At 61.0% G+C, this 25,581-nt stretch overlaps 1 protein-coding gene across 2 annotated transcripts in view; it reads left to right on the top strand.

Annotated features, from left to right (window-relative positions):
* The window catches only part of RXRA (retinoid X receptor, alpha), a 72,730-nt gene that overhangs the window by 16,153 nt on the left and 30,996 nt on the right, over positions 1–25,581 (top strand). Inside the window, exons 2-4 of one of the 2 annotated variants that reach the window (XM_011991526.1) lie at positions 16,791–17,041; positions 23,285–23,435; positions 24,068–24,247. In XM_011991526.1, coding sequence (XP_011846916.1) covers positions 16,844–17,041; positions 23,285–23,435; positions 24,068–24,247 — 529 coding nt within the window. In that variant the 5' untranslated portion in view covers positions 16,791–16,843. Of the gene's footprint in view, positions 1–16,790; positions 17,042–21,712; positions 22,632–23,284; positions 23,436–24,067; positions 24,248–25,581 lie in introns of those variants that run through there. The other variant, XM_011991527.1, reaches the window with a different exon arrangement.

Raw genomic sequence — 25,581 nt, 5'->3', positions numbered from 1 at the left:
CGATGGGGCCGCCCCTGTGGTGGGACCTGTCACCTGCTCTCGCCATGAGGCTGCACCTTCTCGCCTCTCTCTCGGGCAGTGGCCTGGCCTGGCGGGCGCGGGACCGCAGGTGGCTGGCAGGTGAGGGCCAGGTGTGGTGGCCACTCCGTGTGGCCTGGGAGGGTGCCTGTGTCTTGCCTTGGGAGTGTGGGACTCATGGCAGGTCTGCTGGGGCTGTCGGGGAGAGGATCTGGGCACCCCAGGTGGGGAGAGGCTGGGGAGGTGTGGGGGCCAGGTCTGGGACACCCTGCTCCATGGACTATGCCTGTGGCCTGGTCACGGCTGCTCCGTACGTGGCCGTGCTGAGGGTGTCTTGGGAGCATTCTGATTCTCCCAGGCTGCCGCTGTCAGCAACAGATGAGCAAACTGAGGCTGGCCCTGTCCTGCTGCCCGAGGCCAGGACCACTGAGTTCTCTGGTCACCCCTGGTTGTCTGGGCCTGAGGAGTCCTTTCAGGCCACTTTGTTCCAGAGGAAGGACCCGGACTCTGGGCTCTGGGCAAGGGTGGGAGTGTGGGTGGTTCTCCTCCCTCTCCTTACCTTGAGGCTCTGTGGAGGACCCCTTGGGGTCTGCCCCACTCCCATTTTAAAGATGAGGAAACTGAGGCTGGGTGGTGGCAGGGACTTGTGTAGCCGGAGGGATGCAGTGGACCTGACTCTGTTCTCCTGAGCCCAGCACATTGGGATACTGTGCCAGAGAGCAGCAGGGAGGTTAAGCGACCAGACTGGGGGTAAATGGTCAGCCTCCGCCTGCCCTGGGCCGCTGCTGTGGCTGCGGTGTGGGGTGGGTGAGAGGGGAGAAGTAGGGGCAGCCCTTCTCTGCAGGGAGTGAGGGGGCTGAGTCGGAGGGTCCCCACACCCATCCTGCTGATAGAGGCCAGAGCCGGCTCCCGGCTGCTCGGCCCTGCCCGGCCCTGGCTCACGTCCCGTTTCTTTTTCATGGCAAGGAGGTCTGTTAATTGGCATGCACAGAGTGCCAGGGCCCATGTGGAGTGCTCATGTGTCTTCACAGACGTCCCTAGAAGGATGCGCTCTCGGTGCCCGCGGTACAGGAAGACGGGCTCAGTGCCGTGGAGAAACTTTCCCAAGACCACGGGGAGCCTCGGGAAGGGACTCAGACCGGATCGGTCTGGCCAGGGTGCAAGCCTGGACCATCTCGATTTCCCCAGGCCTTTGAAAAGTCCTGTCGCAATTTGTAAATATTTAGCCCAGCCTTCCTCAGCACTGCATGGGCATTGATGGATGCCAGGTGAGGCTGTGCCGGGCAGTCTCTAGGAGCCACTTGGTTTTGGAGCTGACACCTGAAATAGAACACAGTGCACCTGGGGACCACGCCGTCCTTGACCAGGGCCACCTGCCTTACGGAGCCGAGCCGTCCACGAGCATTTCCCTCATTTTGTGCTGTCAGTAAGCAGCAGGTGTGCGGTCTGCCTTCCCCGCACACTCGTCGCGGCGCCAGCCCTAACTTGCTGGTGACCATGAGCCCATCCTGGGCGTCTCTGGGCTCAGTGTCTCCCCTTTTCCTCCAAGCACCTGCCTCGCTTGGGCTGTCTGGGGTGATGGTGAAGGTGCATTCCCAGCCTGACTCTGTGAGCCCAAGGTGTTTTGAAAGCCCCAGCTTCTTGCAGCAAAGAACTCCGGTTTCTGTTTCGGAGGTGACACTGGGGAGTTTGAATTCAGATCCCTTCGACAACTCTTCCTGGAGGGCAGGAAGCGCTCATAGGACTCTTATCTCTGCGCCCCATGGTGACCACAGAGAGGCCGCTTCAGCCCTTGGCTTTGGTGTACTCATCTGTAAAGTGGGCGCAGGAAGAATTTTCCGGGTCAGCTTTCTTGATGTGACAGGAGGTTTGAATTTGTATTAAGTTACTTTTCTGCAGAAAACGTCCTAGGCTGTTAGACTGTGTGCACCTCGCTCAGGGGTCCTAGACTGTTAGACTGTGTGCACCTCACTCAGGGGTCCTAGGCCGTTAGACCGTGTGCACCTCACTCAGGGGTCCTAGGCCGTTAGACTGTGTGCACCTCACTCAGGGGTCCTAGGCTGTTAGACCGTGTGCACCTCACTCAGGGGTCCTAGACTGTTAGACGGTGTGCACCTCGCTCAGGGGTCCTAGGCTGTTAGACTGTGTGCACCTCGCTCAGGGGTCCTAGGCTGTTAGACGGTGTGCACCTCACTCAGGGCTGGGGATGTCTTTGGTGCTCTCAGCTAGAAGCTGTGTGTGTGTGTGTGTGTGTGTGTGTGTACACTTGCGTGCACAGGCACACGTGTTGGGGTCACTTTGGGCATCTGGTGGCTGGGCCAGGCACTCTCAGCATCTCCCGAAGCACACTTACTGTCTCTCCTGGAGATGACCTGGGATGTTGTTCCGGTCGCGTGCAGGAGTGGGATGTTCCGGTCGCGTGCAGGAGTGGGACCCAGGACCCAGGGTCTCTTGTAGTTTTGGCTGCTGGACTTTAATTCGTACACCTTTCCCCATGGCCTCGTGGTGATGGTCCTTTCTCCCACGGTTACCTCTGTCTGACTGCTTATCCTCTGGGGAGTCATCTAAAGCATCAGCTTAGTGTTGTGTGTGAAGCTGAGTGAAAGGCCCTGAGTAGGAGCCTCTCCTGTGAGTCAGGCGTGGGGAGGTTTTAGCTTCTGGAGTTGGTGGCCGCCATTCTGGGCGCATCGGGCTTTCCCGGCCCCTTTCCCAGATCTTCCTGCACCTGGGTGAGGAGGGGAGTCATCCTTCGCTGTCCTTCCTCTGCCCCCTCCTCCTCATGAGCCAGGTGACAGCCGGGTGCCCTGGGGCAGATGCTGAGGGTTTCCAGGTGTCTGGAGGCTGTGCATTCTCTGGAGGGATGGAGCCCCTCCCTGCTTGGCGGGGGCTGCTGCTGGACGGACTGTATGGGGGTCAGAAGCCCTGGAAGGCACATTTCTGGCTCCCCTTCTTCCTGCTGGATACCCCAAAGGGCTGAGTACCCGGTGACCTGCTGAGGAGGCAGGGTGGCCTCAGGCCTGTGTCCTCTCTACCCCATCCCCTAAGCTGGGTCTTCTCACCTCCCTGCCAAGCTCTGGTCCTCCAAGGAGGGATTTGGTCTCCTGGGTCCTCCTTGGAGAGCCATGTCCGCCACGTGGCCTGTCCTGTCGCTCCCGCCCCCTGCCCCTCTGGATGGCGCAGAGTGCACGTCGTTCCCATTGCACGGAACCTGTTTTCCCGGATTTGTCAGGAGGGGAGAAAATGGTGGAAATGCAGTTTTGTTGGGTTCCCCGCACACGTGGACGCTGGCTTTGGTCACCGCCTGGGGGTTGCTCGTGGGATTCAGAGAAGTGGAGGTTGGTGAGGCCAAGCAGGCTGGGAAGGGTGCTGGACAGGGACAGCAGAGGGCCGGCCCCAGGGGGTTAGGGGGCCAGGGCTTGGGTGCCTCTGTCCCGGGCCGGGGGCTTTGGACTTTGGGGGTGTAATGGGGAGCCCTGGGACAGCAGAGGGCTAGCCCCAGAGGGCTAGGGGGTACAGGGCTTGGGTGCCTCTGTCCTAGGCCTGGGACTTTGGATTTTGGGGGTGTAATAGGGAGCCCTGGGAAGTTCTGGTGGTGACAGAGTGGACATTCTGCCAAGTGACCAGTGGACGGGACAGTGGTTGAGAGGGTGTGCTGAGCTGGCCTTAGCCTGGCCTGGGCTAGGTCTGGACTTGGCCATGCCTGACTTTGCCTGTACAGGGGGCTGGCGGACATTCCTGTGGGAGACACTCTGTGGATGGGGTCGCCCGGAGTCTGGAGAGAGACTCCATAGCTGCTGCCGGCTTGTCCCTCCCTCCCCTTCCTTCCGAGGCCCCTGGGGGCTGCTGGCTAGGCTCGGAGTTGCTGTGCACGCTGGCTGCGGCCCCGTCTCGGGTTCTTGGGGCTGGGCGCTGAGGAGCAGAGACGCTGCCTGCCACCTGTTCACCCTCACGTCCACAGAAAATTCTTTCTGCGCCCACTTTACAGATGAGTACACCAAAGCCAAGGGCTGAAGCGGCCTCTCTGTGGTCACCACGGGGCGCAGAGATAAGAGTCCTATGAGCGCTTCCTGCCCTCCAGGAAGAGTTGTCGAAGGGATCTGAATTCAAACTCCCCAGTGTCACCTCCGAAACAGAAATCGGAGTTCTTTGCTGCAAGAGGCTGGGGCTTTCAAAACACCTTGGGCTCCCGGAGTCAGGCTGGGAACGCGCCTTCACCATCACCCCAGACAGCCCAAGCGAGGCAGGTGCTTGGGAGAAAAGGGAAGACACTGAGCCCAGCAGCTCGTCCCCTCCTGCTGCCACAGTACCCTGATACGTGCCGATTGGTGTGATTGGGAAGGGGACACAGTGAGGCCTTGCTTGGGTCAGAGCCTTGGTGAGGATGGGAGTGGCCGTCCTGGGGACAGAGGGCCGGGGCCTGCACTTGCCTGGATTCCCTGGCAGGATTTCCTCTCAGCCTCCTGGGTCAACATCTCCTTGGTGCAGGGTGGAGCCCACTGCCCTCTCCCTGGGCTTAAGGGAAGGGGAGGGGGAGTCTGGCACACAGTGGGTAGGGGCCCGGATCCCCCTAGAAGTGGCCAAGTTCAGACCTAGCCCATGCCAGGCTAAAGCCAGCTCAGCACACCCTCCTCTCCATTGCCATCTCCTCCGTGAATCACTTGTCAGGATGTCCACCCTGTCACTGCCAGAAGTTCCCAGGGCTCCCCATTACACTCCCAAAGTCCAAAGCCCCTAGCCTGGGACAGTGGGTGGGGGGCCAGGCCCTTCACAGTAGGCACGGCAGCCAGGAGGGAGGTTTCTGAGGCTTAACCTGTGGCGTCTGTGGCCACGGGCTGGTTTGTCTCGCCCAGAGTGGTGACGAGCCTGACCCGGGCCGTCAGCAAGTTTCTGTGGGGCAGGAGGGACGCGCCGAGGCTGAGCTTGGAAGAGGCAAGTCTGGGTGCAGTTGAGCCTCTGGGCTGGTGCGGGTGAGCTCCACCATAGCCCTGGCCCTGGGGGTGGCAGAGGCAGGGAGGGCGCCCATGCCAGGGCTGTGATGGGGGAAGTCCTGCTCAGTGGGCTGACGTCCTATTCTCGGTCTGTCTCATGGGTGAGGCCCTGTCCCCAGTCTGCAGATGCCCCACCAGTTGGGCCCCTGCACATGACAGGCACCCGACTAGGGTGTGTGGGTGGCGAGCCGCTTCTGTGGGGAGGATGCAGCGTGCTAGGGTGGGCCTGGGCTTACGGCGTGGGTGTGGAGGGGGTTCTTGGAAAGTCGGGACCAGCCGGAGAGGGCCCCCACTGCCCCCCTTGGGTGCTGAGCAGGTGCTGTGTCCTTCGGGGACTCCCTGCCTGGACTCTGTCCATCGCACGGCCCCAGTGGCTGTGCCCTGCCTGCTCTAACCACATCTGCAAGTGGTGCTGCTCCACCGGCCATGGGAGGACCGGGGACATCCCCCAGAGAGGCCGGCCCCACGCCAGGCCCCAGGACCTGCCTGGGGGAGCGTCCTCTGCCCTGATCTTTCCAGAGTCCCCGACTGAACCATCGTGTCGGCCTCCAGCGTGGAGCTGGCCACGCTCCGCCACAGGTGGGACCTGAGGGGCTGCGGGTGTGTTTCTGAGGCAAGTGGCCGTGCACATGAGGGTGGGGAGGAGAGCCGCCCTGAGGGTGGAAAGCCCGGCCGTTCCACGACAGAGCTGCTGGCAGCGGCGGTGGGGCCTCTGAGCCACCAAGAGACACATGGCTCAAAATGAAACAAGAATCATTTATTTTCCTGTTGAAGGGAAACTACCCCGAGGAGCCCACAGGCTGGGGGCCCCCTCGCCGCACAGGCGGGCTGTGGGGCAGGCGGGGTTTCTCCAGGAATTCCCCTGCTTCCCACTCACCCTCCTCGAAGGTCTGGCCCTGTGGAGGTGCCAGAGACAGTTCAGGGGTACAGCCTGGAAGGGAGGCTGCGGTGCCCAGGAGCCCCTGCCTGGCCCTGGAGAGGTGAGCGTCCTGCCAAGTCCCCGGGCTGGTGCCTGTCCTCCAAGATGGGCGTCATTGCTGGAACTCTCAGGGCTCATGGGCGTCTGCTGTGTCTGGCCACCCTGGTGGTCGAGGGGTGGCCAAGGGGTGGACTGAGGCTTCAGAAGGCCAGAGCTCCAGGCCTTGGCCCGGCAGCTCTCGTTCTGGGCTTGGAAGCATCTTGTCTCCTTGAGCCCCAGTTCCTCCCCTGCAGGACAGGCGCAGGAGATGCTTCTCCCCGTTGTCACACTTCTGTGAGCTGTGTAATGAAATGTCGGCCTGGTGTGCACCTGCAGTAGGTGTTTGAGCTGTGGGAGCTGTGGCCTACAGCAGCTCCTCTATCACCTGAGGGAGTCTGTGTGTTTGCAGGGGGCCGTGAGAGTCACCCGGCTTGGTGCAGTGGGCAGGGCAGGCCCCGGTGTCAGAGCCTCCATTTTGCAGTGGGGGAGGGTGGGAAGGACGTCACACACAGGCGATTGGGGCTCCCAGCTTCCTGGTGGCCCCACGCCTTTGATCATGCCCTTTCCGTGACTCCGCTTCCTCCCATGGGGACTCTGCCAGGACTGGGGCTTGACTGCCACCCTCCTAGCGTGTGCCCTGGACGGCAGTCGGGTGGTCTGCTCACCATGCCTCGCGGGGAATGGCCGTGCAGGGGCACAGGTCAGCTTGCTGAGTGTCTCCAGCTTTGTGGCTGGAAAGCAGCTCTCAGGACTCTTTCAGGGCCTCTTGGCATCTTTCTAGGTGGGTGGCCCTGAGCCCGCCTCCTCCCTGCACCCCCACAGCGGGAGCTCCTTTTTGGGAACCAGTGGAGTGAGAGTGACTGGACAGGCCTGGCCCTGGAGCTGGGCGATTTCCATCACGGCACTCCTCTGGCTTCCTCCCTGGCGCTGGCTGGTCCAAGCGCTCCTGACTTCTGGGTCCCTGGGATGGGCGGGTGACCCCGTTAGTGAAGCTACATGAATTCTCGCTTACCCCAGCCATCTTTAGGCTGGGGGGCTGTGGGTGCTTCCGGGTAAAATCAGATGCCCTGTAGCTCTCCTAAAAGGGCCAGCCTCAGATTTGGGGTCCCTGGTCCTGGCCCCTGGGTTCAGGATTTCATTCTGGCCATGCGGGCTGCACCTTGGGGATGGGCGTCCCTTGAGGTTTGTGCCTGTCGGGTGGGTGCAGGAGTAGCAGCTGCATTGGGAGCCCGGCCCTGGGCAGGCACTCTGGGATGGGGCTCCGAGTCCCACAGCTACTGGCCAGTCATTGCCAGCCTCTCAGCCCTCTGGGGACAGACCCTACCTGCTTGTCCCTGTTAGGGGCCAGTTCTGCAGGTGGTCACTTGGCTTCTCCTAAAAAAAAAGAAAAAACCTGCCTTGCCCTGGGAAGCCCTGGAGTCATGGGGAAGCGGGAAGTGACAGTAGGCAATTGGCATTTCCTGAGCCAGCGTCTGGGGCAACTGCACCAAGTACAGGGTAAGCCGGGCAGGGAGGGGTGCAGCTAGCTCTGCTGTCAGCCTGAAGCCATGAGTGGCCTGGGCGCTCTTCTCCCTGTAGCACTGGGGCACACACAGGGTGGTGAAGGGGGCATGACACGACCAGGAGGCTCGGTCACAGAGGACCAGGAGTCTGGCAAGGGTTTGGCCTGCACCTCCCAGCTGCCTGGCCCAGGTGTGCCCCCCTCATCCCCATCTGCCTCTAAGCTGTGAAGAATTTGGGAGGGGATGCAGCTCTGGGGCTGTTTCTTCTGAACCATGGTGTTTCAGGCAGCCTGGCCCCAGATTAAGTGTGCCCCTTAGCGCCTGGGGCATCCCTGGACAGTGGCCACCATGGGCATCTGGCAGCCCCGCTAGCCTGGTGGGTGATCGCAGTAACAGCTGCAAGACTTGGGAAAGGTGGCTCGTGCGTATTTGGTTGAATGTAGCTGGGCATGGTGGGAGGCCTGTGGCCTCAGCTCCCATGGTGGGCTTCTTGGGGGAGTAGGCATGGCAGGGTGGGGTTCCTGCAAAGACCCTGGCCCTCATGCTCCAGTTAGCAGGTGTCTTCATCTCTCAGCTCTGTCTCGAATGCTTCCTCGGTGCAGGCGCTGACTACTCATGGGGAGCCCCCTCCTGACCACCCTCTTCCTCCTGGGTATGCTTCCCACTTCCCTCACTGTGGCTGGGCTGCAGCTGTACCTGCCACCACCAGGTCTAACCTCAGCGCCCCTGGGCTGTATGAATGGGCTGTGCAAGGGTGACAATCAGCCTGAGCACCACTTCTTGTTCTTCCTTCTGCCCCTGGTCAGTCCTCAACTTGCTCACTATGGCCAAGAGGACCCAAAACACCATCCCCTTGCTACTTGTGACAAAACTTGTCAGCCTCTCTGTCTGGGCTTCAGCTTGCCATCTGCACAGTGGAGCAGAGCAAGGGTTTGCTTAGCTGATAGTGATGGTGATGATGGTGGTGATGATGATGATGTAGTGATGGTGTTGATGGTGGTGGTGGTGGTGGTGGTGATAGTGGTGATGTTGGTGATGGTGGTGGTGATGGTGATGATGATAGTAGTCATGGTGGTAATGATGGTGATGATGGTGGCGATGATGATGATGTAATGATGGTGTTGATGTTGGTGATGTTGGTGGTGATGGTGGTCATGTTGGTGATGTTGGTGATGGTGGTGATGGTGGTGGTCATGGTGATGATGGTGATGATGGTGATGTTGATGGTAGTCATGGAGGTAATGATGGTGATGATGGTGGTGATGGTGATGTTAATGTTGATGGTCATCATGGTATGATGGTAGTGGTGATGGTGGCAATGATGCAATGATGGTGATGGTGGTGATGTATATGGTGGTGGTAACAATGGTGGTGATATTGTTGGTGATGGTGGTGATGATAGTGATGTTAGTATTGATGGTGGTGATGATGGTGATGTTAGTATTGATGGTGGTGATGATGGTGTTGATGTTGATGGTGGTGATTATGGTGACTGTAATGATGACGATGGTGGTGATGGTGATGTTGGTGGCAGTGATGGTGTTGATGTTGATGATGGTCATGGTAACTATAGTGATGGTGGTGGTGGTAATGGTGGTGATGATGACAGTGATGTTGGTGATGATGATGGTGTTGATGTTGATGCTGGTGATGATGGTGATGTTAATGTGTGTTGGTGATGATGGTAGTGGTGATGGTAGTGATGGTGGTGATGTATATGGTGGTGGTGATGGTGGTGATATTAATGTTGGTGATGGTGATGATGGTGATGTTAGTATTGATGGTGATGATGATGGTGTTGATGTTGATGCTGGTGATGATGCTGATGTTAATGTTGGTGGTGATGGTGATGGTGGTGATGATGGTGATGGCGATCGTAGTGATGGTGGTGGTGATGACGGTGATGATGGTGGCAACGGTGATGTTGATGGCAGTGACAGTGCAGATGTGTCATTGCACACTTGTTGGATGCCTTCACAGACATCGTCCTAAGCTGAGTCTTATAGTTTTATAGATTATAAAGACTATAGACTTATAATCTTATAGATTATAAGTTTTATAATCAAGAATGGTTTTCTTGCCGAGGCCCTTTGGGCCTTGATGGGGCCTGTCTCCATGAGGGGCCACTGCCAGTGCCCTGGGAGTTTGAGGTCAGTCAAGACTGAAGGGTGTTAGGTTGGTGTCTCCTGACTGAGGCTTGGGGAAGGTCAAGGTTTGTGGGTCACTACTCCTCGTTGTCATGCCCTGGCAGCTCGTGGAGTTCTCTGGGGGAGGGCTCTGGCAGGGTCTTGTAGGTCTGGGTTGCAGATCTGCCCCTGCCTTTGGATCCGTCTCCCCTGCGGACTGAGCTGCCTGGCCAGCTGCACTTGTATGCTACGTGCCTCAGGGGCCAGAGGCCTCAGGCAGCACCTCTGGGCCCCTCATCTTAACGTCACGCCCCCTCACTACCCTGCGTCTCCCAGTCTCCCCTTGTGCCAGCCCCTGATCTTGCACTGGGGAAACTGGACAAGGTCCCTGCCATGGGGGCCTCTTGGGCTGGGAGGGCAGAGGGGTGGGAAGCAATGTCAGGGGGCCCCATGGAGCTCAGGGAGGGAGAGGCCAGTGTTTGGCTCCTCCTGGGTGAGGGGATAGGGAGTCAAGATGCTGCTTTCTCTGCGTTTGTGCAGGGGTGGGTGATCATAAAGGTGGGTTTAATATTCAGAGTCCTTGAAGGTCTCTTGGTCACGTGGAACCTGGGGGACCAAACTTACAGAGGCAGAGGCGGGACAGGAATCCAGAGCCTGACCGACCTGGCTTGTCTGGGCTCGGTCCTGAGGCCGGGACACTGTGGACTGTCAGGGAAGTGTCTGTCTCCTCTCAGTTGTGGCAGGAGCCTGTCCGTGCTGGCTCTGCAATCCTGGTCACTCCCAGTTCCCACGTGTCCATGGGGCTGGCAGGACTGTGGCATTGTGTCTGGGGCAGACCCAGATCTCTGTCCCTCCCTTGGCGGAGTCCCGCCTGGCCTCACCGTGGCTTCCTGTGTCCACTGCTGCTTCCTTCTCACCCCTTCCCTCCTGGCCCACTGGCCAGCCCTGGGGGGCCGATCATGGGAGGGTCTGTCTCACTGGGCCCTTGGGGCATCCCTGTGTGTGTCACGGAAGGTTGGGTAGGGCCGGGTTAGGGAGTAGGCCGGCCAGGGGTCTGTGTGGGGGCCTGCAGGACACCCGGGAGCCGGCAGTCCTTAGGGCCACTTCCTGGGGGTCTTGTGAGCAGGTGCGGGCTACAGTGAAGGAGATGCACGCGTTGGTGTGTCAGGCCCCATCCTCCTCTCTCCTTCAGAGTCTGGGTGGTTCTGGGGCACCCCGGCTTAGAGCAGGGGCCTGCGTGTCCAGCTTCCTGCAGGTGGATGACTTCATAGGCCTGGCCGGGGGAGGGGCTGGGCCTCCCCATGAGGGCCCTTGACATTGCCTTCGGGGAGCTCCCCCATCAGACGCTCCTGTGGAGGCAGGCCTGGGTCTCTCCTGACTTCAGGAGGGCCAATCTGGCCTGTCCTCACATGGGGCTGAGATTTGGGGCCGGGGTGTTGGTTGGGGAAAGGGCAGGGTAACCTCAGAAGAGCTGAAATTCCAGCCTGGGCCACCTGAGCTGTAAGCTGACACCTGGCCTGGAGGCCACGAGTGGGCCATGCTCCTGGGGCTGGAGGTGACAGGCCTGAGTGTTTGCCTGCCTCTGCGGGGAGGCGGGAAACAGATGCACAGCAGGTGTGGAGAGCCCATCGTGCCAAGGGCCCATAGGGCCCATCTTCAACAGCCTCTGCTGTTGGCATGCCCATTTTACGGAAGGGGAAACTGAGGCTCATCTAGGTTAAGGGGTTGCCTAGGGTCTGTCCATCAGGGAGCAGTGGGTCCTGTGGGCCCAAGGGTAAGCAGAAACCCGTTCTCACCATGGCCGGCACCTCCTATGTTGGGCACGGCTGCCCGCCCCACCCTGGTTCCTCAGGGCCCCTCACCCTCTGGGGCTTGCGGACACTTCCTTCCTCTTCCTCCTACGCTAACCACCTTCAGCTTCCCCCAAACCTTGACGCGCCGTGGTCCCTGCCACGTCCTCATCCCAGTGCCTGCCAGCGCTGCCCTTCTCCCTCCCCTGGGTGGCCGGGGGAAGCAGTACTTCCGGAGGTGGGGGCTGGAGGAGGGCGATCCAGGAAGCTCTGAGGGCTCGCTAGCTGCTTGCCACGGGGTTTCAGTTCCAGGGGGGTCCCCAGGCAGGTGGCACAGGGTTGCAGGGACGTTGCAGGGACCGGGAGCAGGCAGGCTGAGGACCGGCTGTCATCTGGGTGCTGGTTTTCCCAGTAGGTTTCCTCACTGCAGGCTGAGCTCCTCCCCTGTCCTGGGCACCCTGCCTTCTCTCTGCACCGTCCTGGATGCCCCACCATGGAGCCCACAGGACCCCACCACACACTTCCCCATTTGGAACACCGTCCTTCCCTCCGCCAGGCTTCCTGGGGCCCCGAATTGGATGGTCCGGGTGTCCTCTGTTGTTCATCTAAACAGGTGGCCTGATCCCTTGGTCCCAGCCTGTGGCCTGCTCAGACCCTGCCACGATTGGCCCTGCAGATTCCAAAGGGATGTGGAGACTTCAGTTCCCCTCTCCCAGAGCCGGAGGTTCCCTGGCTGCCCAGGAGGGGGCTGGAGTCCTGAGGGCTTGCCCCCGCCCCAACCACAGTCGGGCTGGCATTTCCTGCCACCTCGTCTGCCTCCCCCGCCTGCCAGGCAGAGGCCGGAAGGGAGTTGGTGGGGGTTCCCCAGGCTTCCTGCTCTGGGGTCCAGGCAGCAGAGGCATCCTGGCACTGGTGAGCGTTCTGGAGGGAACTGTGCAGCTTAGGAATTTTGGTCAACAGGGACGTCCTTTCCCACTTCCAGCAGACCCTCTGGGATGTGAGTGTCCTTGGGGTCCTGAGTGGTGCCTGCATACACCCGTGGTGGGAATTCACCATCTCGGGGGGCAGCCTGTGCCATTACTAGGCAGCAGTCAAGACAAAGAACATTCCTTAATTCAAGTTGCTAAACCTGCCGCTTAGCCCCCGATACTCAGGATCTGCCATGTGAGGGCCCAGGGAGCTGCTCTGTGCCTGCCCTGGGTGCTGGGCATTCCAGGGCATTCATCTCTGGTACATGGCTTTTGTTCCCAGCCTCCAGGTATCTGCACTTTAGAGTCAGTTTTGTGCCAAGGGGGCGATCGCTCCACCACTTCCTCTGTGCAGGATAAAACTCTAGTAGCTGTGTGAGGCGCCTTGGCCCATGTAGGGCTGCTGGGCACTGCCCCTGCCAGGATCAGGGCCTGCTTTCTTCTCTTCCATTTAGCCCTGGAGGTCCCTGTGGGCTTCCTGAGTCCTCCTTGCTTGGAGTTCGGAGTCACACTGATTGCCTGTGGTCCTTAAGGGGGCACGGTGGGTGTGAGGGGTGTGAGGCTGTGCGATTGTGGGGCCCTGTGCGGCTCAGGTTCTGTGGTTCCCGGATCCCGCCATTCAGTTTTGCGACTCAGGCCCCTCTGCCACTCCCTTGAGCGGGGAGGGTTGTGTGTCTGCTGGCTCCCAGGTTGGGTCTGGGTGTCTGATGCTGTCCCTGTGTTGTGGGGGTGCGCCTGGAGGGTCACGGAAGCCAGTGGAGACCAGCTGGTGACAAGCACCCCTGCAAGTCCAAAGTAGGATTTTTTTTTTTTTTTTTTTTGGAGATGGAATTTTGCTTTCGTTGCCCAGGCTGGAGTGTGATGGTGTGATCTTGGCTCACCGCAACCTCCGCTTCCCAAGTTCAAGCTGTTCTCCTGCCTCAGCCTCCCAAGTAGCTGGGATTACAAGCATGTGCCACCATGCCCGGCTAATTTTTGTATTTTTAGTAGAGACGGGATTTTGCCATGTTGGCCAGGCTGGTCTGGGACTCCTGATCTCTGGTGATCCACCCGCCTCAGCCTCCCAAAGTGGTGGGATTACAGGTGTGAGCTATCGCGCCGGCCCCAAAGTAGGATGTTTTAAGAATAACGCCTGTGGGAGCCACCACTTATCAGGGGTGGTGATGGATAGATGGCCTGGAAGAGACAGAGCCCGCACGTACATGCACAGGGCGCTTCACTGCGAGTAGAGGATGTCGAGGCATTTTTTGCCTCTTCTTTTTAAATATTCTCTTCCTGACCAAAAAGCATCTCTCTCCAGAGGATTCCAGAAAACACACCCAGCCTATTGTCACTCAGGCTCTGGGAAGGTGTCTGCTGTGGACAGAGTCTGTGTAAACAGGAAGGGCTGGGAACGGGGCCCAGGGGCAGCTGGCTTAAATAATTCAGCTCCTGAGGTGGCCTGGAAGGCTGTCCCAGAAACCCTCCAGTCCCCTCCTCCAATTCAGAGTCCCCCTGACTCCCCAGTCTTCCCAGATTACATCTGGAGCAGGGGGTGGGGTGGAGAAGCTGAAAGAATCCAGGAGTGACTTCTCCCATGGCCTTAAAATTCCCATCTTCTTCCCAGAGACCAGGAAGAAAGGTGGGCGGCCTCCCCAGGGGTGCCTGGGGCCTCAGGTCGGGCCACTCCAAGGCCCGGCTTCTGAATGCAGTGCTGAAGTTTGGGCTCCCTGCATGGCCTGGCCTCCTCCCAGGGTTGCCCGGTGGAGATGCCTGCAAAGCTGATTTGTGCACAGTCGTGCTTTCTTGTCCCTTCTGCCTTGAAGTCAGCATAGTGCTTCCCTGGATTGACCTGGATAAGGAGGGCCCAGACTGGGTCCAGGCTCAGCCTGTGTGGACTTGGGGCCGAGCAGAACTCACTGCTGAGTAGATGTGCCTGTCTGCATTTCACAGATGAGGAAACTGAGGCTTGGTAAAGGAAGAAGCTGACTCAGGTTTCCTCTGGCAGGGGTCAGCTGAAGGTGGGTGAGGCAGGGCTGTGATGAGGCAGCCGTGTGGCATTCCCAGGGTCCCCACAGTGCCCTGGTGGGCATGGTAGTGGTTGCCTGGCCTAGAGGCAGCTGCAGGTTTCTGGGAGTGTGCCTTTGAGGCAGTTCTCATCTCACACCTTCTCCATGCCTCAGTTTCCCTGTCTGTCACAGGCCGGTGGTGGTAGCTTCTCTGAGAGTTGTGGGAATCAGTAACATCAGGTTATGCAGATATTTCATAGACTTATGTGAGCAACCTGATTTTGTGTTTGTCTGTCTCAGACACACTCTTTTGCCTGCCTTCTCTTGTCAGTCCCTAGCTGTTCTCTCTCTGGCCTTCTGCACCTGGGGATTCTGGATGTGGAGACTTCTGGGCTGCACATGTTTGACATCTACATGTGGGTCCTGCCTGTTCTCCTCCCGGGAGTTTAATGACTAATAGGGCTGGTTTGCAGTACCCGTCTTTGCCAGTAGGTGCCACCAACATCTGGTTCTGGAATGCCTTAAGTCTGCATTTTTAGTTCAATGAAATGGCTTATTCCCAATATTGTGAATGATAAAGGTTTCCAGTGGGTCAGGCAAGGCTCATTTGCTGGTGGGGTCTGTCCCCGAGTGCAATAGGGCACTAGTGACAGCCAGGCCCATGCAGTGCTGGCTGAATCAGGGCAATGCTGGCTGAATCTGGCATGCAGGCCTCCTTTTTGCACCTTCCTTCCTGGGATGGAAGCGAGAGGGGGTGTGTGGGGCAGGCCTGAAGCTAATGGATAGAAATGGGCAAATGCTCCTGAGCAGGGGTGGGCACAGGGTGGCAGAGCCTCTGTGTTCCTGCTGCCTCTGAGCTGGCCTTGGACAGCTGCTGGGGGCAGCAGAGCTGTGTGCGATAGGAAGAGTGCCGGCTTTGGATGGGGTCAGGACTGACCCCAGTCCTGATGCTGCCGGGTGGTGGTGGCATCCTAAAACTCATGCCATGTCCCCCCAAGACGTAGGGTGCACAGGAGGCAGATGCCCGTGAGAGGCCTGGCCCAGAGGTTCCTCTTGCTTTAGCCTGGCACCCAGCGAGTGGGCCAGTGCCCTGGACACAGCTGCTTTGAGGCTCGGGGAAGTGAAGTCTTCCCGGGGCTGTGGAGGGGTGCAGCCAGGGGTGTCCCCTGACCTGCAGCATTTGGGCTCAGTCATAGCCACTCTGTGTGTTCATGGTCCTGCTCGACTCCTCAGAAGTGCCTGTGATTGCCGCAGGTCAAGGCACAGAGGGCCTGAGAGGCCATTCTGCAGATGGGAAGGCTGAGGCCCAGAGAGGGAGAGTGGCTTGCCCCATGTGCCCAGCCCGTCGGAGGCAGGGTGGGGGCAGGCAGGCAGTGCCTCCAGCTCCTGGCATGTGCTGCTGTCTGTGCTGCCTTGGTTGGGCTCTGACATTTCCCAGTGGTTTGCTCAGGCCCATGGGCAGTGGATTCGCCACCTAGGAGCCTCCTTTCTGCTGTGCCAGCCTCCGGGGTGCGGGGGGGCACCTCCTGACGCATGCTTGGGGCTTTGAAATCCGAGATGAAAGGCGGGAGTGTGGGAGGTCTCAGCCTCTCCTGTGGCCTCTGTGGGCTGCCCTCTTGCTCTTGGCACACACCCAGGCCTGGCGCAAAGCCACCCAGCAGCGTCCAGCCCACCACCCACACGGGAAGTGCCCCATTCCTCCCCTCTGGTCCCCTCAAACAGACCTCGGAGGGTGGAGCCAGGGGCCTGAGCGTCCGCTGCCCGGGCTAACACTGCTGTGGCACCTGAGCAGGCCCAGGCAGCGTGGCCTGCTGGTTAGGGCCACAGACATGGCAGTGGGTCCATAGGCGCTGCCAGTCCTGGCTTGGCCACAGGCAGCTCTGAGTACTTGGGGCCTGGCTTCCCGCATCTGTAAAATGGGAGAATCACAGTGCTCACTGCGGACCTCCCAGATCCACGAATTCACCCGCACTCAGCACTGACCAGGTCCTGGTACACAGCAGGTTCTCGGAGACACCAGCCTTTATGCCTTTCATGGTTATTCCCAGACCTTTACCTTGAGTCCCTGTGGAGATGGGCAGAGGGGCTGGCTGACTAGTCCCGCCCACCAGCCCCTCCTCCCTCTGCTTTCCCAGGTGGAAGGGCCTGCAGTGCTGAGGGTTGGAGCGACCCAGGCAGGCATCCTGGGGCTCACTCACAGCGGGTTCTTCCTGCGTCTGCCGCAGGCCCAGCCTAAAGCCAGGGTCAGGCGCAGAACTGTCTTGGAGGGGAGCTCCGGGCACGCCTGGCCCCTAGTGAGTGTGAGTTTGCGTCAGTGAGCTGTCGAGACCAACGGGGCCGCCTGAGGGTGCCTGGGTCTTCCGGTGGGTGCGTCTGTAGCTGGGGAGGCAGTGCCTGGTGAGGCCCAGTGTCACCTGCGCTGACCAGTCTCCTGTGGCTTCTTGTCTTGCAGATTTCTCCACCCAGGTGAACTCCTCCCTCACCTCCCCGACGGGGCGAGGCTCCATGGCTGCGCCCTCGCTGCACCCGTCCCTGGGGCCTGGCATCGGCTCCCCGGGGCAGCTGCACTCTCCCATCAGCACCCTGAGCTCCCCCATCAACGGCATGGGCCCGCCCTTCTCGGTCATCAGCTCCCCCATGGGCCCCCACTCCATGTCGGTGCCCACCACACCCACCCTGGGCTTCAGCACTGGCAGCCCCCAGGTGAGTGCGGGGCTGGGGCAAGGGGAGGGGGTGGGCCTGGGGGTGGGGCCAGGGGTGGGGCTGTGGCTTCAACTGCAGGGCAGCCACCTCATCTTGAGGCCTCTGGGAGGTAGGTGCTGTGGTCTCCCGGCTTGATGCAGAGTATACAGAGCCTCGGGGAGCAGCGTGCTGTGGGGATTTGAGCCCAGGTCGGGCTCACTGCTGAGCCTGGGCCTTTGGATCATCAGCCGAGGTGCCTTGCAGCTGGTTCTCTGCCCACGTGGCCCCCTCCCATGCTGGAGGACGCAGGACTCCTTGTTCCCATGACTGGGGGGCTCAGCAGAGAGGCTGTGGCCTCCCTCAGGCCTAAGCCTGCTTCCCCAGAAGCCTGTGGCCACACAGCCCGGGTCCTCCCCTGAAGTCTCTGCTCACACCCCGGCCAAAGGGCCCCCAGGGAAGGCGTGTTCGGGCTCAGGGCAGCTGCACCCCGCTTAGGGATGCTGGCCCTGGGACCTGCAGTGGCCGGGTGTGGCAGCGGTGCTCCGTGGTCTTGGCTCCCCCATGGCTCTGTGGGCGCCCGGCCGTCTGTGGGGTGTGGGGACCTTTTCCACAGTTGAAGTTGGCTCAGTCGCTTCTCTAGCTCAGCCTGGCCCTTTGGGCTGTTTCTGGATCAGGAAGGACTGGTGCCTGGCAGAGCCTGGCACAGTCCGGGTCTTGTCATGGGGAACTTGGAGACCTGGTCCGTGCTTCCCTTCTTGCTTCTTACCCCGAGTGCCTCTCGTGGAGTTGTGCCCAGCCCTGGGGTGTCCCGTCTGTGAGGGTGGAGGGCGAGGCTGGGTCTCCTCCCCTGGCTCCCGGTGGTTGCTTGTGGATTTCCACCTGGCCGGCCGGAACCTCCCGGACTCCCACTCGGTCCTCCCTCTCCAGGGGCTCCCCAGATGAGCAGGAGTGCTCCTTCCACTCTGAATTTCTGTGTTTGGGTTTCACCCTTTGTCCCTAGTAGCTGAAGGCTCCATGGCAGAGTTTTGGTGCCATCTCAGGACAGCCCACCAGGGTGGGACTCGCCCTAGCAGCTCCTCTGCCCACATCCAGCTGACAGTGCCACATGTGTCCTGTGGATTCCCAAGCCCCCTGCTGCCCTGCCTCTGTTTACCTAGGGCAGGCACTAGGCCCAAGGGATTGCACGTGAGGGGGCCAGGAGGCAGCAGATGGTCACCTAGCCCCAAGCCCCCATGCCGCTTCCCAGGTAGCCCAGGACCGTTCCTGGCCTCGGACTGGGCTGTGGTTGGGGTCTGGAGCCGGCCTACCGCCCATCCACTTGGGCCTGTTTAGAGCCAGCCTTGACCTCCCGAGCTCCTTTTCCCTGGAGAATCTTGCTGGCTTTCTGGGCCAACCCCATCAAAGCCCCTCTGCTCTGGGGGATGTGTGCAGAAGAACTGGGGCCTCTGTCCGTGTCCCTGTCATATCACCTGGCCTTCCGAAAGCAGGCAGCAGGCCCAAGGTGCTGGCACGAGGGAGGCCTGGTCGTGTTATTTTTAGCACACCAGCCCTGCCCCTGCTCTTGCCGGCGGCACGGTGCCCTGTGGCGAGAGGGTGATGAAGACTTGGCTTCCGCCTGTCCCTTGGCTCACTGGCCAGCACCTGCTGGGTCCCAGGGACCCAGGATGCCCCTTGCTAGGTCCTCCCAGGTCTGCCGCCTGCCCTGGACCCCAAGGGGTCTGTTGCACAGTAGGTTACCCCCTGCGGGTGGCAGTGGTGCTCCCAGAATTCTCAGGGGTGCCTGGTGTCCTCGGCACTGTTGAGCCCTTCTCGGGGAGGGGACGGCAGCACTAGGTTGAGGAGGTTTTTCAGCGCTGCTTCTGGGCCGTTCTCTGTTGTTTCCTGTGCAGCCAGCTCCTGGCACAAAGTAGGGGCTTGTTGAAGCCAAGTTGCTTGGGAGTGAGTGGTGCAGGTCCCCTTGACACTGGCGAGGGCCCCCGGGGTAGGTGTGGGTGAGGAGCAGACGCGGGTTGCCCCGGACGTTCCCTGCCCGGCTGCCGTTGGTGTCGGTCTGCCGTTGGGCTGTGTGTGGGTCTCACCCGCAGTTAGTTTGCCGTGGTCTGAGGCCCATGCTTGACTTGGCCCTGGTTCCCCAGACCCCATAGCTCCTTCCCTGGGGGTTGAGTCCAGCTTCGAGGCCTCAGCAGTTTGTCTTGGAACCCTGGGGTTCCTCACATTCATGGGAGTGTGAGGAAGGTTTCAGGAGGGATGTGCCCCCACTCCTAGCCCCAAAACCACAACCGCAAAGTCAGAGTCGCTGGAGTCAGAGAGATTCTCTGACTTCTGCTGCTGTTGGGGAGGGCCAGGCATTGTGCCAAGCACTGCCTCCTGCCTGCTCAAATCCATGGCAGGAAGGGCCTTCCACGTGGCCGGGTCCAGGCCACTTGACCCCTCCTGGCAGGGAGATAGGAGTCTGGGGGGGCTTGGGTAGAGCCAGGCCAGACCGCAGCTGCCTGGCCCCTGAGCTGTCCCAAGTCTCTTCCCTGGTCTGGAGGCTCTACCAGAGCAGGCCTGGGGGACATTCCCCACAGTGTCCCAGAGCCTGCCTGGCTGCAGCGGGCGCACCTGGGCACGTCGCAGGTATTGGTGGAGTGAGTCGGCGCCAGCTTCCACACAGAGCACTTCTGAGTGCCCAGCCTGGAGCTGGACTTGGTGTCAAGGCCTCTGAGCTCCAGCAAAGCCTCCTGGCAGCAGCGCCTGCCGGGGGCCTGTGGGGCTGTGATGGTGCACAGGGAGGGTGGACGCTGAGCGCGCTTCATGGGGTCGGAAGCAGGGCAGCACCGGCGCCCACCCACCAGGGACTGAGGTCAGAGGGGAGTGTGTGGAGGAGCTGGTTTGCTCCTGCCTTGTTGGACAGATGAGGCCCAGCAAGGCCCGTGGGCCTGCTCCTGGCGCAGAGTGGGCCTTCCCCAAGTCCGGGCTGGTGGAGAGACCCTGCAGGGGCTCAGGAAGGAAGGGTGTGGTGGGTGTGAGGAGAGAGCCAAGAGACGGGCAGGAGACCTGGGTGGGGCATTGAGGCGGCGGGAACTGAAATAAGTGCCAAGGATCTGAAAGGGGAAATGGGATGGCCCCCACCCTGGCCATGCATGGAGTCCTGAGGCTCCAGCAAAGCGACAATGAGGGCCTGGCTCTCTGGGGAGCTGGAGCAGGGAGTGTGGGAGGAGACCCTGGAGAGCTGGGGGGCTGTGGAGACCACTGGGGGAGGGACAGACCAAAGCAGACCCCGGGGGTGGCCCTCTGCTGCGCTCCAGGGGCTGTAAGCTAACTTGAGGCCCAGCAGCCTAGGGCTGGGAGGGTGGAAGAATGCGTGCCTGGCCTCCCCGTCCTGGCACAGTCTCGCTTCTGCAGCCTGGACCATCTTCCAGGTGAGCCCAGAGAGGCAAGGTGGGTGGCCTCAGGGCCTGCAGCCAGGATGGGCACCTCAGCCCGGGCTCTGCTCTTCTCAGACATGAGGGGGCTCACCGGGCCCTGGGCTCACTGGGCTAGCCAGAGCCTCTGATCTCCCTGAGGTCTAGGGGAGCCAGGGATGCACCCTGAGTTCAGCACGGGACCTGGCTTGGCCGTGACGCTGAGAGGGAGGGTGACCATCTGCCATTCTGTCCTGCCTGGAGTCCCTTTCCTGGCCAGGGCTGCTCTGGCGCTCCCTCAGTTTACCCAGGGCAGGTGCTAGGTGCAAGGGACTGCAGATGGGGGGCTGGGAGGCAGCACGTGGATCCCTACGCACCCTAGGTGTTTTGGGGCAGCCTAGAAGAGGAAGTGTGTGAGTTCCTTTGCTTTGTGCTTCTGAGCAACCTGGACCTGCAGTCATGGCCTGTACTCCCTCAGCCTCTGGCCCAAGGACCTCCTGCTCACATGCCTCGGTGCCTCCCCAGTGCTAGGGCACACAGCGAGGGTGCCCAACGCTTCCTGCTTGTGGATGCCTTTGCTGCCCCTGCTCTGACCTGATCCCGCCCTGGCTCTACCTACTTCTTTCCTTTTTTCCAACAAGCCCTTTGCTTCCCCACCTCTGAACACTGGCTTGGGGGTCCTTCTGCCTGGGACACCCCTTTCTTCCTCCCGGTCCCTGGCCTGTCTCCTCCAGGAGGCTGGAGTCCTCACTGTGGCCGCCGGCCTCCCTGTAAGACAGCGAGTTGTCTGCCAGCTCTGCTCTGAGCCCTGCCGTAGGGAGCGACTCAGTTACCTGCACATTGGCTCTGAGAGGCACTGGCCAGGCGCGGTGGCTCACGCCTGTAATCCCAGCACTTCGAGAGGCTGAGGTGGGAGGATTGCTTGAGCCTAGGAGTTGGAGACAAGCCTGGGCAACATAGTTGAGACCCCGCCACTATAAAAAAAAAAAAAAATAGCTGAGTGCAGTGGCATGCACTTGTAATCCCAGCTACTCAGGAGGATCGATTGGGCCCAGCAATCGAGGCTGCAGTGACTATGATTGTGCCACTGTACTCCAGCGTGGGCGACAGAGTGAGACCCTGTTTTGGAAAAAAAAAAAAAGAAAAGAAGTAGGCACTAACGTTGTTCCAGTTTTGCAGATGAGGAAACTCAGGCTTACAGTAATTAAATAATTTTCCCAGTGTGCCATGAGAACGGAGGAGGCAGGCAGAATCCGGAGCCAGGGATCCACCTCTGGGGCCTCCAGTGCCTCCAAGCGAGACAGCGACTAGACCAGCGAGCCCTGGAGGGCCGGGCAGGGCCTTGTCCGCTGGTGCCTCCCGGAGTCCAGCACGGGGCAGGGCCAGCTGGGCACTTAGTTTGGGCGAGCTCTGTCCCTCCAGGGGCTTCACTTTTGCCTTTTGCAGAGTGGGGGACCCTGTGTGACCTTGGCCAGCCCCTGACGTCCCTGAGCCACAGCCTCTGCATCTGGGGCCCCCAGGGTTTTCCATGCAGGGAGTGGCAAGTGTGGGTGCAAAGCCCAGGCACCGTGCCCCTCAGCAAACATCTGGAGCCTTCTCTTGCCCCTTCAGTTCCCTCCCTTCTCTGAGAAGCGCACCTGGTGCCTGTGGACGTGAACGCTGGGCATTTGGCGAGTCACACGGTGGCCACCCGGTTCTCCGGTGACTGGAGCCCCCACTGTGGCACCCCCACTGTGCTGAGTTGTCACGGGGGACCTCCTGGCCTCTTGCAGCCCACCTGAGGCCTGCGGGGACCAAGCATCCTCGCAAAACCTCACAGCCCACCTGGGCAGACCGAGGAAGAACTTAGAAGCCAGAACAAACTGGGGCTGGAAGACTCATTCCAGGCACCCAGGCCCGTGTGAAAGGAGGCTTTGGGGTGGTTTTTGCTTTGCTTGCATTGAGCCTCAAACTCTTCCTGTCCCGTGAGAAGGGGGGATGGGATTTTGGAGGCCTGAGGAAGGAAGGAGGGGAGCTTCCTGCGCACAAGCGGTGGCAGGGGTTTGCAGAAGTGGAGGCTGGGGGCTGCCTGGCCGAGCGCTCAGTGCTGTGCGCAGCCGGGCTGGCTGGCAGGATGCAGCGGGAAGCGCCTGTGGGTCCTCTGCACTGACTGCAGAGCTGGGTGGAGGCAGCGGAACCAAAACTGCTGTGTCACTGCACGCTGCAGCTGTTACCAGGGTGACCGGGTGAGTTTCCCACGCTTGCCCGGGCGGCAGCGTGCGGGCTGGCGGGTGGGGCGGAGGGGTGTGCGGAGAGGCCAGTGGTGTCGTGCCACCCGATGCCCGGGGGTGTCCACTCCCCTCTCCTGTGTCACGTGACCAGGACCCCTGCCCTGCGGTGTGGTGGGGTACATGTGTGGTTCTTGGAGGGTCCCCAGCCCTCCTCCGTCCTGGGGACTGGGCCTCGGCGTCCTCATCTGTGGGTTGGGACCCCCCACAGTGCCTGCCTCATGGAGTGTCCAGGGGCACCCAGCAGGGCTGGGCACTGCCAGGGGCTCAGTAATGAGAGGCAGCTCTCATTTAGGTGGGCAGTGGATGGGGGGTGCAAGCAGGGACCGCCCATGTGTTGGGGGGTCGCTGAGGGGTCCTTTGCCACAGAGGCCTGGGGTCTGCTGTGGGCGAGTCCTGAGATTGCTGCAGCCTCTGCTGGCCTCGCTCAGCACGCACAGTGGCCCCCCTGCTCCGGAGCAGCGTGGCGGGTGGGGGGCACGACCCTCTGTAGCCTCCGTGTCTGTGTGTGAAGTGGGGGGTACGGCTGCGCCATCCTTGCCGCAGGGCTCTGGGGGACGTACGGACGAACCTGGTGTGCACCCCACTGACCGCTGTGGTTGCCCCCCCAGCTCAGCTCACCCATGAACCCGGTCAGCAGCAGCGAGGACATCAAGCCCCCCCTGGGCCTCAATGGCGTCCTCAAGGTCCCCGCCCACCCCTCAGGAAACATGGCTTCCTTCACCAAGCACATCTGCGCCATCTGCGGGGACCGCTCCTCAGGTACTGCTGCGGTGGGGGCCGGTGGGACAGGGTTGTCAGGCCACTGCAGGGTCTGGAGGCCTCCCCAAGTCACCCTCCTGTGGGCCATGCAGGACCCAAGGCCAGGGTGCAGGGAGGCAGGCGCCTGGGCCATGGCCTACTCCCAGGGCTCCACGAGGCCATTCCAGGGTTCTCACGTCTGTGGGACAGCGTGTGTTGGGTGGGGTGGGGCACGGGGCCGCCTGAGGCTTCCGGAGAGGAGGTGGCTGCTGATGGCAGGGTCAGTGTGGGGGCAGCCAGCACCGTGCCTCCTCCCTTGGCTGGGTCTGGGCAAGGGGCCTGTGTTGTGCCACTGCCCCCCTCAGCCTGAGAGGCAAGAACGGGCTACACGGTGCAGACACAGAGCAGGTGACTTGCCAGGGGCTCTGGTCCCTGATGAGCTGGGATTTATCCCTGCCCCACTCCCCAGTTGTCCTCGGAGGAGCAGAGAGGGCAAGGCCGGGGCCCAGTCTGAGCCCAGGCCGGGGTCTGGAGACCAGCAGGTCCCTTCCTGAGGCCTGGCCCACCAGCTGGCAGTGGCGGCGTTGGATGTGGGGTGGGCTGCCTGCCGGCATGGTGGCTGCTCCCCAGCCCTGCCCTGCCCTGTCCCGCAGGCAAACACTACGGGGTGTACAGCTGCGAGGGGTGCAAGGGCTTCTTCAAGCGGACGGTGCGCAAGGACCTGACCTACACCTGCCGCGACAACAAGGACTGCCTGATTGACAAGCGGCAGCGGAACCGGTGCCAGTACTGCCGCTACCAGAAGTGCCTGGCCATGGGCATGAAGCGGGAAGGTAGGCCACGGCGTCGGGTGGGGGCACGGGCAGGTGTTGGACAAACAGTGGGGCCCGGGCCTACGCATGGACACCCAAGATGGACAACAGGGAGTGAGTGGCCTGGACAGAAGCACGGCAAGGCTGAGGCAGGAGTGGCGGCGGGGCCCGAAGCGTGGGCGCACATGGGCCCCGGGCGGCATTTTCTGGCTGGCGTTGGCTGTCTGGCGAGGGGATGGTCAAGGAGACCTTCAGGTGGTGCTGCTTAGGTTGGAGAGGTGGAGCGGGGGCGTCTTCTGAGCTGTTGGATGCCAGGGTTGGTTCCGGGCCGGCTTCCTCCCGAGGCCAACTCTGCTGCACCCCTGCAGGGCCGCCGGATGGCCCCCAGGCTCTTGGAGCAGTTCCTCCTTTCCTTGCATTTTTGTGCCGGTGTTACTAACAAATCTGTGTTGGGGGCGGTTTGCAGGGAAGGTCCCTCCCCCGATGTCACCACAATTGTCAAGTCAGACCTGGGTCAGAGTCCCGGGCCCAACAGGTGCTGTGACTTCCCAGCCCTGGCTTGCTGTGGACCTCAGTGTCTCCATCTGTCACATCCCCTTTCCTTCTCAGGTTTGGTGATTCCTGACCTCTGAGTGGGTCCCTGGGTCATGGTTTTCTCACGTGTTTGCGGGTGTGCCTCGATTCTTCCCATCGGGTCCCGTGCCCTGGGCTTTGTGGGGGTGGGAGGTGCTGTCTGGGGTGAAGATCTGCTGGTCTGTCCCCGTGCCCCCAGCTCTGCAGGACACCCTTCCTCTGTCCTCTGCCGTGCTGCTCCCAAGGCCCCACACCTGTGTGGCTGGTGTGTCTTACTTCCTCCCCGCCAGCCCGTGTTGGGGTCCCCAAGCAGGATCCAAGCCACTGTCTCACCATCAGGGATGTCCTGAGTGGCGGCCCTCGTGCTGCAGTTTCATTTCATCATCTCTTGTGTGTGCCGTCTCAGCCTTCACGGTCCTGTTGAGAAATCAGCGCCTCTGCCTGGCCCGGCACTGCCACAGGGTATCCTCCTTGGGCTGCGAGGCCGAGTTTGATGTACGGGCTGGCATGGGGTCCTTGTGCCCGCATAGCAGAGCTGCCTTCCAGGGCTGGCGTGGCCGTGCCCAGTGTTGCCAGTCAGGCCTTTCTGATGGGGATGCATGTTTCACAGAGTGCTGGCATGTGCTCAGGCCCACCCTTTGCTGTGCAGGCTGGGAAACCTAGGCCAGAGGGTTCAAGCCTTGCTCAGGGTCACATGCTGGGCTCTGGGTCCCATCTATACCTTGTTGCTTTCACCAGAGGGCAGAGGAGCGTGTGCCCAGCCTGGAGAGGTGTGTGCCCAG

This window comes from Mandrillus leucophaeus, unplaced genomic scaffold (genome assembly GCF_000951045.1).
Source record: "Mandrillus leucophaeus isolate KB7577 unplaced genomic scaffold, Mleu.le_1.0 Scaffold398, whole genome shotgun sequence".
Classification (NCBI taxonomy): Eukaryota; Metazoa; Chordata; class Mammalia; order Primates; family Cercopithecidae; genus Mandrillus; species Mandrillus leucophaeus.
The sequence above is the reverse complement of the archived record's forward strand: the minus strand, read 5'-3'. Positions and strand labels throughout refer to the sequence as shown.